The sequence below is a fragment of the Cyanistes caeruleus genome, chromosome 6 (genome assembly GCF_971803275.1).
Source record: "Cyanistes caeruleus chromosome 6, bCyaCae1.hap1.1, whole genome shotgun sequence".
NCBI classification, from domain to species: domain Eukaryota; kingdom Metazoa; phylum Chordata; class Aves; order Passeriformes; family Paridae; genus Cyanistes; species Cyanistes caeruleus.
In genome coordinates this window covers 31,025,559-31,040,846 of record NC_141706.1, presented here as the reverse complement: position 1 = coordinate 31,040,846, position 15,288 = coordinate 31,025,559, and the positions used below count along the sequence as shown (strand labels likewise).

Genomic DNA, 15,288 nt, shown 5'->3' with positions numbered 1-15,288 from the left:
AAGCCATGGACCTCATATCTTGTTCAAAGGCTGCTCCAAGATGTTCTAAGCCTCACCCACTATGCTGGAGTCTGGAATGGTCTCTCTTTATCAGGGCCAATATCTATCTACGGGAGTCCTGGGAATGTGCCATTTTTGGCTTAAATAGGGGCTAGTGGGACATGCCTACCCTCATGAAATCCGAACTTTTAAGTAAAATAACAACAAAAATCCAGAGCTGCAATGGTTGCAGATATTGCTTATAGATGACACCTGCTAAGACATGTAACACACCCCTTGAGAAAAGAGAGCAGCATATTAACAGAAACCTCTGAATACTGTTGAAAACAGACTAGGATCAAACAGAAGTTCAGGTGGAAGATCTAGGTGGACAGGCCATTAGCTGACTGCCCTAAACTAGAGATGTAATTAGCTACAGCACACTGTAGTATAGGAGTTCAGACTACTTACATACCCCACCAACAGGCTTTGTTTTATTCTGCGGAGCTGCAACAGCACAAAGACACAACATGCTTCTCCTCTGGTCCAAGAGAAATATTTTGTCCCCCCAGGCATTGTTCTGTATTTTCTCAATATGGAGTGATGCAAAAAGAATTTTTGTCTGTACTTTAGGGTAGACATTGTTAGAACCAAAGACAAAGCAGGATCCAAAAACTCTGCTTGACTGAAGTTGTCTTTATGCTTATTTGGCCTTCAGCTGAGCACAGTGAGATCAGGTGAGCAAGGCAATGTGTGGCCAGTGGTAGATGATTTCTCAACTCACTGGTGCAAAAGAAAAAGCAACATAAGGCAGAGTAACTTCTTTTTTGTCTCGTTCTTAAATAGTAGTAAATCATAATTGGTTTGATTTACATTTTGGCTGTTCTCACACTAGACCACAAGGACAGATTAAAATCAGTGCCTGAAAATTTTTTTTACAAACATCTTCCAGTTAACTTTGCTGTTTCTCTGCACCACCACTGGCAAAAGTATGCAGATGCTATCTAAGAATGTTGCTTGAAAGGAACCCTCTTGATTATACCAAGATAAGTCAATGTATGAAAGTTCATGAGCTTTTATAATTTGAATTCTTGCTGGAGTGGAGCCTACATTTGATAATTCACGTACAAAACATTTTGAGAGGGAAAGAAAATCTCATGACTTCCTACAAAGACAAGAGCAAACAAGTTGAATCTCTTTCTGCAAGGTGCCAAACTACCTTTTGTCCTTGAACAGCTATGACTGAAGTTGATCTGGCCTGTCAGAAATGGACTGATTACCAGTGTCTTTGTTTACCAGCACCTTTTCAAAGACAAGGAGAGGGAGTAAGCAACACAGCTAACAGTGCACTGCCCAGTTATAGGTCATGCAGCATTCCTCTTTCACAACACAGCTGCAGCTAGGTGTGCTTCCTGCAGACTGCCCATCTGGATACCCCTCTGCCCGCCCCCCCTATACGGAGTTCACTGAGGCAACAGCTACAGTGGGAATGGCTTTTCAGGGGAAAGTGATTGGGCTACTACTAAAATGGCCCATTACATGCAGAAAGTACAGCAGCCACAAAAATGTCCATTAGTGGTGCAGGGAAAGCAGCAGCATGTGTCTGTATTACTGAAGAGACTCTTCCATGTATGACTAAGTTCTATTTCAGGTAATGGGTTGGGTGCATTTCTGGATTCCTTGGGATGGCCCCACAGAAACCAATCTGGGAATCTAAATAAACTGCTTCCGGCTGCAACCTGCTCCATTACTACTGATGTGAAACAGGGCAGGGCTTACAGGACAGAGGCTGCCTAACTGCAAGGGAGCTCAAAAGTTTTGTTGTTGCTGATGAAGCATTCAAAATGTTGCAAGTATCATACCAGCTCAGACTAATATTAAAAAAAGCAGCAGCTGTATATCAAGTAATAAAATTACTATTAACTGCTTGGAGAAGACACAGGCTGAAGCCCAAAGCAGGGGATCAGTTTAGGAGAGAAATAAGAACAGATACTTGCACCTTCCCCTGCATATGTGAAACGTGAAGGATTTAACCTCAAACAGAAATGGGCTGTCTTACTATCAGACTAATTATCCATGTCAAATAGCAATGAAAAAGCGTCGCTCCTATGATAACATAAAGAAAGAACAGCATTTTGTTCTGATTTTTAAGACTGCAAGCTCCTCAGGGCTGCAACTTACTTAAATTTTGTGTAACACAGGGTTAATTGTGAGCTCTTGCATCAGAACAACTTGAGTAGTTTTTCCATCTGCCTGTCCAAGGAGACAGACACTGGTGAAACAAGGGTTGCCAGGAGAAAGAAGATCTTCTACAGAAGTCAGGTTTTTCCAGCCCTTCCTAAGAAAAGGTTTTGATGGCACTGCTGGACATGCTTGCCATTTTTAGTGTGTTAACCTAAAGCATTTCTATTCTACGTTGTTTGAACCAGGTTTCTGTTGAAGAGTCTGATCCAGAGCAGCATGTTAGCAGAAACCCACCTTCAACAGTGGTTTAATTCATTTGCTGTCCTCTGACCAGAGGTGCAGGTAAACACTGTTTCATCACTTCACCTCGGAGACACTGACCTTAAGCACCGGGGCAAGGCAGACAGCTGGGAGTGGCAGTGTCAAACCAGACAGGCAAGATTCATTGTAAATTCCCTGTCAAGAGCAAATCCTTTATTTTGTTGCAATTGGAATTTGTCAACCTCACAGAGCTCTCTCAGAAGTCACATCATTTGGAAAGAGCTCATCCTGACGGAATAACAGAGTCTGTTTACAGCCAATTTAGTTGGGTATTTGAAGCAGTTCTGAGTGTTCTGGGCACTGGCAAGTGCCACTTGCATCTGGATTGTCTCCCAGGAGGGACATGGACATGTGCAACTGAGCTTCCCTCGTAACCACAGAAAGAGCATCACACAGGTAACATCCTACCAGGGGACCAAATAATAAAGTCAATTCCTCCTTTCAGACTAATACACTTTCAGACTAACATGTTGCTCTTACAGACATGACCTTGGCACAGCCACTGCAAGCCACAACACTGTTTCAGTAGCAGACTACCTTTTCAAAGGATCCTTTCTTTCGAGTCAGTGAGCAACACTGCCCTACATCTTTTCCAGTCAAGCCACAGAAACATTTTTGATAACTTCACTATTCTTCATTTCTTTTCCTAAGCCACTTGACACTAGGACTAACATACCATTATAAGAAAGCAACACTTTGTAAAGGGCTATCAGCATATTCAGGAGAGACTTTAACCACAGGCCTCTGTAAATAACTTTTATTATGCTTTGAAGTTCTCATCACACAAGTGATCACAACGCAGACATTTTTCTCAGTGCAAAGTGCTTTGCTGCCTGTTGAACCAGTGCATAACCTGTTAGTAAAAGCAGGAAGTTATTTATCAGGCAGTCAGTACTGCCTTAAACACACGACTTTACTGCTACCCACATTGCTTCACCATCTGTATTTATGGATTTGTATCCACCTCCTCACATCAAGGCCTCATTTATCCCCAAGCATGCACAGCAAACCCTGCACTTCCCAGGTGTATTTGTGAGAACAAAGTCACATGCCCTCCAAGCCTCTCTCAGATTACAGCTCATCCTTTAACTGTCCAAAACATCACCCGTTTTGGCTGCAAATCCACTTGGATTCTTCCATCTGGCCGGCTCCTCTGTCTTCCCATTCTCCAGCTCCTCTTCTCCCCATGAAGAGTGTGGTCACTTCTGTTTGCAAGGAAGATGATAGCGGGAGGTTTGGTGGTCCTTCAGGTCAAACTCCTCATGGCCTTCCCTAAGAAGTAAACAAAGTGTGGTCAGAAGTAAATACCCAGGCCAGGAATCCCTCCTTAGCCACTGCACAAGATATCACCCAGCAGCCCTTAAGCAGAAACTTATCCCAAGGGCTGGCTGTGAGGACCTGACTGGCAGCCATGTGGACTAACTACTTAAGATAGGTGCTTGTAACAGAAATTTCTGAGGTGCTTTCTGAGAAGGTCTGGTCATCCTTGTCAGTTGGATTTGAAAATAACAACAGGTCCTTCTGTTTCTTTCCCTCTTGTAGAGATTCATGTAACTAATGGCTCATTTTCATCACTGTGTCTGTGATTCCAGGGACATTAGCAACTGTGACAACAGACAAAATGACAGTCTCCTCCAGAAAACTCTGGAAAATAACTGAAAATAATGCAGTGCATTGGCAGCTGTCTTAACCACACTCAGGAGCAGGCAGTGCTGAGTAAGACAGCATGTGGCTGATACACTCACCAGTTAAATCTGCTTTTACTGATTTTTGCTGTCAGGTAGTTTTGTTTCTATGCTTTGTTTTTAATAATGTAACATTGCCAGTCATATGTTTTCTGAAAATATCCCCCCCCCCTGCATTTGCATTTTCCTACAAATACATTTGCAGGAAATGAGAAAATGTGCACAAAAGCATCTTTTGTTATACCAACCTCATTTTTAGCAACCTGCTGTCTTAATGTCATCCAGCACTCATCTGAGAACCCAGCCAACTACCCAACAATTTTGAGGCATGAAAAAAGAGAAATCACACAAGCTGCTAGGAATAGCTTTGCATTCAAAGGAATTAACCCTCCAAATCTGAGACATGAAAATTTTGTCAAAAATCAAGCCACACATGTTTAAGAACCAAGACTACAGCTGCTGCAAGGTCTGACTGGTGAAAAAAAGCTCACACATGCGTATCTAAACAACGAATTTTTTAATATGGTTTAGGATTGCAGTCTCAACCTAAGAAAAGCCTCAGTAATTCATATTATCTGATCTCCCCCTTTAAGGGAATCCAGCCCAGGTCATGCATCAAATGGCATTAACAAGCCATAGGAGTCACTGAACAATAGTCTCATTTATCCCATCCCACGTAATGCAGCACATCAGCTGCTCCAGAGAACACTCAGACAATGTGCCCAAACATGCACTGAAGCATTTCTGCCTAGCACCAGTTTACTCCCTGAAGCCTGAGACAACTACTGATCACAAGAAAGTACTTCTCTAACACCTAGCATTCAGCTCAAATCTGGATTCCTCAAATCTTGCCTCCTACTGCCTGTTTTCCTGCCCAATGAGAAAAACATACAAAAGGGGCCAAGCTTACCTTTGACCCACCTCTCAGACCCAGAGGAATTGTGATACTCACCAGAAACAGCGCTGGCAGTAGAGGTCCCCATCACAGCCATGGCAGCGCAAAGTGGCATCTTCGTTGCAGATGCAGCACCAGGGTAACTCATCCTCATCACTATCATCTGCCCTTGCAAGAGCTGAGGTGGCTGGAGTGTGGCTCTAATTCACACAGAAAACAAGAGACAGAGACTTCAAACCCCAGCACAGACAATAAAAGACTTTAACTGAAATGCATGATGGCCACAGTGACCTCTCCCCAGTCCCCACAGTTTCCTCTCTGTTGATGATGAGTCTGTGAGATGAACCTGCACAGAGTGCAGGGACAGGCTCCACATGTGTCTAGATTGCTAAATAAAAACCCAAGGTACTTGCTAGAATTTGGGTTTGAATCTATGTTGCTTGGAAGATAAACAGGTATTCAGCCTCATTTAGTGTCTACAGTGACACACACACACTTGTGTGTGCTAAGGGCATAAAGCCCAGATATTCTGGCAGGCACCACAATAATACCATGTGACAGAGAATTCCTGCTGCAAAAGCAAAAGATCAAACAGTTTTGCTGAAAGGGGCTAAGTGGGAAGGGAAAGGAATGCGGAGGTGGGGGTGTTGTTTTCTCCCTGTTGTAGAAAGAAAACTACAAGGGACAAAGGAAGTGCTTTGCCAAAAGGCCACTACTGTTCATTTGTACCTGAGGCTAGGACAAAAAGATCTTTTGAACCAACTATGGTCTCCTTCTCCCTTACAGAGAACTCTGTGGAACTGAAAACACATGAAGACATAGTGCCTGGACACTGGCAAAGGCAGCCTCCTGACACAATCTTTTCCTATCACTATCTTTTGCATCAGTAATCCCAGAAATGCAAGTTGTCATACCTGAGATGGATGTTTTTAATAATGCTTACAATTACGTAATTTCTTCCACTGGGAGTAGGCCTGACAGGTGCCTGTGAGTCACAGGTGCATTTAATTCTTGTAATATACATTAGAGATCATGTATCTATTTCCATAGTAGGCCAGAATCCACTCTGAGCATAGGATGTCATGCTACTAATTCCTTCCTCTGACATTATATAAAGACACAGACAGAATATTATCTAGAGGTTCTAGTCTGCACATGCTGAAAGCACTGAAAGCACATATATATATATATATGTATAATTCTCCAATATCCATACTGTGAGGTGTTTTACCAACTTCTCTTGATTTATACAACACTGTAACATTCAACACAAAGCCAGCCTAAAAGAATTGTATTCCAGGGAACAATTCCTTTTGTAAGCACAAGGATGATTCACAGCTGAGCTCAGAGCTGCTCAGCCTTGCAGAAGCTGCCTGGATTGTTTGCTCTGGAGAAACTGGTTGGTTAATTTTTTTTTTTTTTCTGCATCAAGCGTAGATTACAACAAACTTTTGCTGCAGAACTGTACTCTCCTGACACCCTGAAACATTCAAGACATCAATTCAAGAGATCCTGACCAGTTCACTGACCTTTTGCTTTGCTTTCTTACACAGGTTCTGTTGTGAGGGTCCTGGTTGGGTGGTCTGATCTGGGGGAATGTTGAATCCACTTGCTTCATCCAGGGCTGCTTCCTCTGTGAGCTGGTAACAACACAAAGCAAGAAGTCTCTTGTTTCAAAACAGCTGGGAGCCTCATTCTAGGCCCTAAACTTCCTGTGCTTGTTGCTTTCATGCAGTAACAGGAGATGACAAGTCTGAATGCAGCTGGTGTTACCCAGACAGAGGTAAGCTCAATCTGCACTTGGAATACTGTGTGTCCATTGTGGACAGTCTACAGCAGCAGTGGCCTGAAGCTCAAACACTCTGCTTTGCAGTGCAGCTAGCAGGCCCTCAGCATCATGCTAATCACACACATGTGACATATCAGACAAACTTAAGCTCAGGTCTGCCTGCAAGACAATTCAGAGACATTTTAGTGAGAAATGTAGGTGTAAGCTGAGCTACACAGCACATATCATCATCCATGTTCTAACTGGCTGGAGGAAAACACAGAACAAGAAGTAGTGAGGAAATATCAGCAAAGTGTGGTTATATAGGAGACACACACAGACCACCAGCGACACTAAGCATGAATGACAAAGGCAGTGTGACAGACTAGAAATATTGTTGTCAATTGCCTGTCAAATAGTTGAATGGCCCCTGGAAGCTGTTATTGGAAAAGCACTAGGAAAGTAAGGAAATGAAACTCTTCTCAGGTACAGAAACACATCCTTTGTACGCTCATATGAGGCATAACCAAGAGGAAGAAAAACAAGGCCACAGCTGCCACTTCTGACCTGTTTCAGCACTCTGCGAATGGCCTCCTCCTCAGCCACTTCCTCATCACTGTCAGGGAGCTTATAGGTTTCCAGTGTAACTGTAGGAGTAAGAAATGTGAGACTGTAACTCACACCTGCCATATACCAGAGACAATTCTTTGTGGTGTGAACTGGCTGTGGCATTCTGGCTCTGACCTTTTAAGGTCAGAGATTCCTCAAAAAGGATGTTACTGTTTATTTTTAATACTTGGATGAGAGAAAGAAAAGATCCCCACCAAAACCAGAGTTTTGGTTTTAAAAGTTTTCTTAACCTCACTAGAGCATGCTAGAATTATCCCAAAGAAGGGTGCAAGACAAAGCAGTCTTTGTGCAGGACCATACAGTCCCAGCCTTTACCCTCAACTTAGATCTTTCATATTGATTTCATGACAAACCAACCTATACAACTTTGCAGACAGAATCAAATATCAGTTTCTTGCAGAACAATATCATTCCTCTTGCAGAGGAATGAAATTGATAAACACTAATAAAGAAATTATTCTGTCATAGCAACTTGATTCCTCTCTTGGCACTGTATTTTTATCTGCTACCCACCTTTCTCTGGGTCCTCGCCTTTGAGTGCTGCCAGTCTCTTGGCAACTTGTAGGATCTTTTCCTGCCTAGTGTTCTCTTCCTGCAGCTCAGCAGCAGCTTCTGCCAGAAGTTTATTCTTCTCTTCCTCTATCTGTTTTGGGTCCAGATTTGCAGGGCAAACACAATCTTCACTTTCCTGATTGAGATCATTCAAACTTTGGCTACTAACAGCTGCAGACAGACACACAGAACACACTGGTGACTCAGCAGCAATGTTCCTTGGGTACAGAAAACATGACAAATAATGCTATGAGAGCAGCTTGCTGCCCTACATGAAGCTGAGTAACAAGAGGAAAAGGCATGCCAGTAGGATCTTCACTGTACATGAAGAAAATGAGCTCATCTGTGGCCTACAGTGAGATTACAGAGAAAGCGATGCAGCCAGGAATGGTATGCCAGATTCTGATATTTTGTAACAGTGCACAGGTGCATCAGGAGAAGCAATAGCTCCTCCTCAGGGAGGAGTCACTTTAGAGAAACAGTGAAATCCGAATAATACAACCCTGACAAGAAGGAACCGTCTCCAAGCAAAGACACTGAGACCCAGTGTGGAGCCAGATGGCTGCTCTTGGTCAGTGTGGGGGATTAGAAGGGGAAGACACGGACAAACTCAGCTCACATGTAGAGTTAAATAGGGAGGCACAAATTCCCTTCTCAGCATAGCACATACATTATTAGACATAAAAAGGTCTTCAGAAGCCAAAACAAATACCTGGAGGCTGAACCCTTGGTCTGTAATGCTCATCAATGGCAACCTCCTCAGACAGTTGAGTTAACAGGTCATCTGTCTTCTGGACCAGACTTCGAGTATCGGGAGGTTGGTGTACCTAAGAAACCAGGGGAGTGTGGAAAAAGGTGAACGAGAGGAAAGTGGCATACTCAGAGGAGAATTTTGGCAACCAAGATCACCCTAGATGGGAGCAGCATACAAAGCTGCTTCCACTGACATTGAGAATCTCAGTTTAGAGTTATGTGATGTAAGATTTGTAAGGGTTTCACTTTCAGAGGTGCTGAATGCACAAAGCTCAAAGAGCAGTCACCCTAACATAGCAAAGGGCTGATGAATGTGTAGGAATGCATGCTGCTGGATCTGAACTCCAGCTCTGCCACTACCTCCAGTGTAAACAAAGTGCCATTCTCAACAGTATCAGCTAGCAGCTCCACAGACCAGAGACCTATGACACCAGCTGGGCATGCAGCTGAAAGAACCATAAGGAAATGGTATATTGCGGGATAAGACCATTCCTATAGGCATTCAAGACATATATCCAACTGATTCCTCTGCAACCTTACACAAATCACACTGGGCTTCCATTTCTGGAAAAATTAACAGGCTTCTGCCCAGCTGGTATGCAGTAACAACTAGAAGATGTAATTAGAAGGTAGGGCTGGTGAGCCTCCAACACAAGCAGCTCTGAGAAACTGTGACCACTCAGGTACATAAACGAGTTGAGAGTAAAAAACCTTAGCATCTATTGTTAAAAATATACACAGGAACTACATCTGGCATAAAGGAACATGTTGCATTCAAACTGAAGCACTGATCTAGTAAAGGCTGGTGATTTGCTTCTGGAGCAATGACACAATCAGGAAACAGAGTTTTCTGAAGGAAGCTACCTGGACACAAGAAAGCTGAAGAAAGAAGAATGGTTAGCATACTGTGTCACCAGTTACTGTGTCAGCTCAGAATAAATTGCTGACTAAAGAGCTGAGGGAGCTTACAGGTCTGGGAGCTTGGGAAGGAGGATCTCTCCCCTGCAGGACAGCCAACCGGTCCTCCATTTCCTGCGTGGATGGAACAGGTCCACGGCCATCCTCCTTCAGGGCTGCCAGCCTGGCTTCAATCTCAGCCTGAGTAGGGATGGACTCTGCAATTCACATTAACCCAAGGGAGGAGATTATTCTGTTATTGAAAACGAAAAGCTGCATGTTTTCTTCCTTAAAATTGTATTTCTCTCTGGAATCAGACTCTGAACATCTCAGAAAAAACCTAGCCCAGCCCTGACGTGAATGAGGAGTCATACTGCAGTGACTGATGCTAACTGCTATCCCTGTCTTCCAAGTCCTTGCCTCCTTCACAGTTTATCTATATTAGGGTGATGTCATATGGAAATCAGCTGACTTGGGATTCTAGGGACAGGCAGAGAAATGAGTGTCATTTACGTAATTCAGCCCATTGGTCCCACATCTTCTAATGCAATCCCAGCCTTATCAGACTGAAACTCTCCCCTGCCACATAACGGACAAGAGGCAATGGTTCAAGTTATTCCAGGGGAGTTTAGACTGGATATTAGGAAAAATTGCTTCACAGAAAGGGTTGTCAAGCACTGGAAAAGGCTGCCCAGGGAAGTGGCTGAGTTACTATCTTTGAGGTATTCAAAAGATGTGTAGATGTGACGCTTTGGGATATGGTTTAGTAGTGGACTTGGGAGTACTGGCTTAACGGTTGGACTTGATGATTCCATGATAACCAGGTAACCACTCTGAAAAATGTTCTTCTTCTTCTTCACATATAACATTTAAAATAGTTTATTCTCATGCAAACACCTCAAAGCAGTCCCAGAACCTGACAGCTGTGGACTGGGATGAAAATCCTTTTCCTTCTCTGTGAGACAAGGCTGGTCAGAACATAGTCCCACAGAGGCTAGAACTGCTGTTGCCCAAGACAATGACTCACAGGAAGCCTGCTTCAAAATAGCTTGGCCAAAGACTTTAATTTCATTCTACTCCAAGTGGGTTTGACACAGGTTCTTACCCCAGAAAATGGAAAATAAGAAAGTGATTTTACAGGTAAGACACTGCTCCAGAACTGAGTAGTAGTTTCAAGAGAAACCCCAAGAAGCAAAATGAAACTGGAACATTGATCTAAAATCATTGTAGAAGTTGGCCATTGTGGCAGCAGAACTTGGATGCTGCTTGGATGCTCTGTCCTATTTTAAGCCTTCGTCTTCCTAATATCACAGCCTCTTAAAGCCCAGCACTTCTCCGTCCCTCCAGGTTCCTTGTTTCCCAAATAGTAGTATTTCCACCCAAGGTATTTATGGTATTCTCTAAAACTCACTTGGTTTCCTTTCCTCCCTGAGCCTCTCCAGTCTCTCTGCAATAGCTCTATCCTCTTTTGAGAGCCCCTGGTATCTGCTGCCTGCTTGACCTCGTGGTTTTGCAGTTACCTTCCGTTGCTCTTTCAGCTGGTTTTGTTTAGCCTCAAAAGCTGCTACACGCCTGTGACAAGGATGGAAAAAAAGTACATGACAATTGAGAACAGGGGTTTTAACCTGGAGATAAGAAAACATGCTCTGTGAGCCCAACAGGCTATCTCAAGAATGCCAGTGCAGAACACAAACGAAACCAATCTCCAATATCAGCACAATTAAGTACTCCTAAGAGTAAGGAAAACATTAGTTGACAAGAAAAGCACACCTGGAAGCACTTCCCAGGAGACAAGGAACATTTCACCACGAAGTTCCTGTTCCCAAGCCAACTCTGATCAGCCACATACAATTGCAGGCAGGTGTCTGTTCAGGAATCTATTCAAAAGTGCATACTCCCCACCCTTCCAAACAAACTAACAGTCAAAACAGCAAAACAAAAGCTCCATCTTTAATCTAACTCTGAACAAGCAAATACCCACACTACAAGCCCCACTCTTGATGGTATCCACAGGAGAAGAGGAGGGCCTAAAAGGCTCATCTGCAGTAGAAAGAATGGCTTGGCAATTGCAACTCACTTTTTGTAGTTTTCTGGTGGTGACCATTTTGCTGAACTGCTTTGAGATCCTTCTCTGAAAGACAAAAATGATTTCTCTGAACTCAAGATACTGATAATACTTTTCAATACTGACAATCATCTAGTCTCTCAACTCAAGAGAAATCAATAGGTGTTCCTTGATGTCTTGGTATAGCCCCTTTCTTAACCTCATTAATACTGACAGGAATCAGCTTATGCAAGGGATTAAGACAATATAGCTGTCCAGGACAGTGGGAGCCTTCATCTCTGTCCTTTGGTCCAGTTGTTTTGCATTTAGACAGAATGTGATTTAATAGCAGTGATCCAAAGGAGGTGGGGCTGAAATACCCTTGCCTCCCACAAGGCTGCACCTCCCAGTCCATAGATTAGGTAGGGAGTACTTAGGTAAGACTCCCAGTGTAATTAGCTTCCGTGCAGCAGGACACTCTGGAAGGAGCTGGAGCATGCAACAAACACAGAATTATATAACATACAAGTAAAACAAAGTGCTAGGAAAGTTATATAATAACATCTTCCAGGATACTTGAGCACTGCACACCACAAACGTGTACAACTCTTCTGCTTTGCTGAACTGTGTTCAGGCTGAGGGACTAAACTAGACACTTATGTAAGTTAGTTAGCATATTTTATTCGTTCTTAGAAATCTCAACTAAGGCTGATATAGTAATGACTGAATGCAACATTGTTAGAACACTTTCCAAAGTTCTAAGGCTTCGATTCTGAAAGCTATTTGCAACTAAGAACAACATATGCAGCTTACAGAACTGCAGCCTATGTGTATTACCTGCAGGATAGGACACCATCCAGAGGGACCTGCTCAAGAAGATTCCCTTGGGAATCTCATGAGGTTAAATGAGATGAAGTGCAAGGTATTCCACTTGGGTTGGGGCAACTCCTGGTATCAACACAGGCTGGGGGACAAAAAGATCAAGAGCAGCCCTGCCAAAAAGTACCTGAGAGTGCTGGTGGATGAGAGGCTGGACATGACCCAGCAATGTGCACTCACAGCCCAGAAAGCCAGCTGTGTCCTGGGCTGTATCCAAAGCAGCATGACCAGCAGGGCAAGGGGGGGGATTCTGCCCCTCTCTTCCTCTCTCATGGGGACCCACCTGCAGTGCTGCATCCAGCTCTGGGGTCCCCAGCACAGGATGGACAGGAACCTGTTGGAGCAAGTCCAGAGGAGGGCACCAAATTTATTAAAGGGATGAAGCATCTCTCCTATGAGGAAAGGCTGACAGAATGGGGATTATTCAGCCTGGAAAAGAGACAGTTCCAGGATGACCTAACTGCAGCCTTCCAGTACCTGGAGGAAACTTCCAGGAAAGATGGAAAAGGACTTTTTTAGAAGAGCATGTAGTGACAGGATAAAGGGGAATGGTTTTAAACTGAGAGGGCACAGGTTTAGATTAGATACTAGAAAAAAATTCTTTACTTGGAGAGTGGTGAAACACTGGAACAGACTGCTCAGAGAAGCTGTGGATGCTCCATCCCTGGAAGTGCTCAAGGTCAGGTTAGGTGGAGCTCTAAGCAACCTGGTCTAGTGGAAGGTGTCCCTGCCCACAGCATAGGGCTGGAAATAGATGATCCTTAAGGTCCCTTCCAACCCAGGCCATTCTATGATTCTATAATCTACCTGCTATCCAGTCAGGGAAGATTGTTTTTCTGCTGTAGCTCTCTAGTGCTGATATTAAAATGATGAGGAAAAAAAGACCCAGAAGAAACGTCAAGACAGGTGGCCCTGTTTTCTTAATGGCTTTGAAGTTGTGAAGGGAAATCAGAAAATTTCCAAACTGAAAAGACAATACTATCTTCCTCTATTTTCAGCAACCCATGAAGATGAAGACCTTCACTAATGAGGCTCCTCTCCTTTAGACACCTGCAGAGCCAGAAAATTCCTCCCTTGCTGGTAAAATTTCCTTGCAATAGGAGAAAAGTGAGGAAAAGGAACAAGAGAAATGCAAGAGAAAAAGGAGGACACAAGATTTGGCTGACAGAGGGATTCTTGTGTACACCTGTGTTCTTGTGTTTGTTTAAGTGTATAATCCTGCTGCTACTGAGCTACATGTTTTGTTTTCAACAGGAAGTCTACTGGTTATGTTTGCAAATAATTTTTTCTTTCAAAAGCAAAAATTTTATAAATTTTAGGCTACAAAACTTTATGTCTTCAGGCCACACATAGCAGAGATCCCTCAACAAGGATTTATGTCATTGTTTGCCCACAGAAGTAAAAACACTTTGAACATCTTGTTGTCAGGCTACTCAACTATACACATCTGAGAAGACTGCCAGAACTGTTAAAGGGGTGTAGGTTTCTGGGCAAAAACAGTGTGGCTTAACCTCAGCCCATCTAGTTAAGCTGTCCACAGGAATTCAGTGTCCATCCATGAAGATTTAAACCTGATGCTTTCAAACTACTTTGTCAACTATAGAGAACAGGCACGGATTCCTCTTTTAGGACTACAGAGCTCATATAACAACAAGTTCAGAGATGTCCTGTCTTGGAATTCCGGGGTACAGGCAGCATCATGCAAATATGGAAGGCAGAGCTCTCCTGCGGAAATCTGCAACACCACATGGAACGTAGACTGAAGAAAAAAAAAAAAGCAGGAAACTGTTTTTGGGTGAAGAAACACTGCCGTCTTACCCAGTTAGTTTATCATGGCACTCCTTGCAGACTTTCTGCTGAGTGTTTCCACAGCGGGGAACAACAGCACTGAAGCTCCGGCAGCCCGAGCAGAAGGACCGTCCGCAGTTCTTGCAGCCACACTGCAGAGACAGGAGAGAGGGGCAGGACAGGGCTTCACCACCTCGCCACCACACACCCCTGGCGGGCCGAGGCACACACAAAATAAACCTGGGCTTACGCTGATGTTTTTGTGACTGAACTGTTTCACCAGCTGCTGCTGAAGATACGGAGACTCAAGAGTCTCGGAGCACCAGCACACAACTCCTGCTGGGAGCTGAGTCACCACTTCACCCCACAGTACAACGAAGTGTGTGTATGAATTGTCTGAGACCATGGCAGAATCCTGGATTAGAGGGATGCCATTCAATGACTTTTTTTTTTTTTTCGGTCAGTAATTTCCTATATTTGGAGACATATCGGAAGTAGGCACCACGAGAGCTCAGTAAGCAAGGACAACAGCGCCAGGATGCTGGCGGGGAAGCGTGTTCCCAGTTCCCTCCTCAGACCCTCGCACTGCGGGGGAAGAACCCGCGGGACCGGCCCGCTCCTGACCCCCGCAGCCGGACTTGCCTCTTTCTTGAAGACAGAGAACTTGGACGCGCACCCATAGCACCGGCTATCCATGGCGCTACGGCCCCGGCCCGCCCTCAGGCACGGCGCTGCACCCTCGCTGTGCCAAGCTCCATGGTCTCCCCGGTGCCGTGGCCGCCTCAGGCCCAAGGACCGGCGGCGAGCGGGGCTGTCACAAGCCGGGAGGCGCGAACACCACCCTCCCGTCCCCTCAGCACAGAGCTGGCGACGCACGGCCCTACGGGAGTTGTAGTCCCTTGCCCCGCTCTCG

At 44.3% G+C, this 15,288-nt stretch overlaps 1 protein-coding gene across 2 annotated transcripts; it reads right to left on the bottom strand.

The window, feature by feature from the left end:
- Positions 1-3,226: 3,226 nt before the first annotated feature.
- Positions 3,227-15,288, bottom strand: ZFYVE19 (zinc finger FYVE-type containing 19). Of its 2 annotated transcripts, none has more exons than XM_023928147.2 (11): positions 15,018-15,288; positions 14,406-14,527; positions 11,742-11,795; positions 11,076-11,236; positions 9,737-9,882; positions 8,727-8,841; positions 7,976-8,185; positions 7,400-7,479; positions 6,594-6,704; positions 5,122-5,264; positions 3,227-3,756 (listed from the first exon to the last, which is right to left on the bottom strand). In XM_023928147.2, exons 1-11 carry the CDS (start codon positions 15,069-15,071, stop codon positions 3,684-3,686), a joined length of 1,269 nt encoding a protein of 422 aa, XP_023783915.2. In that variant the 5' UTR covers positions 15,072-15,288; the 3' UTR covers positions 3,227-3,683. The 2 variants fall into 2 exon arrangements, with proteins under 2 accessions (XP_023783915.2, XP_086748941.1); XM_086892815.1 differs by lacking the exon at positions 15,018-15,288 and adding an exon at positions 14,626-14,835.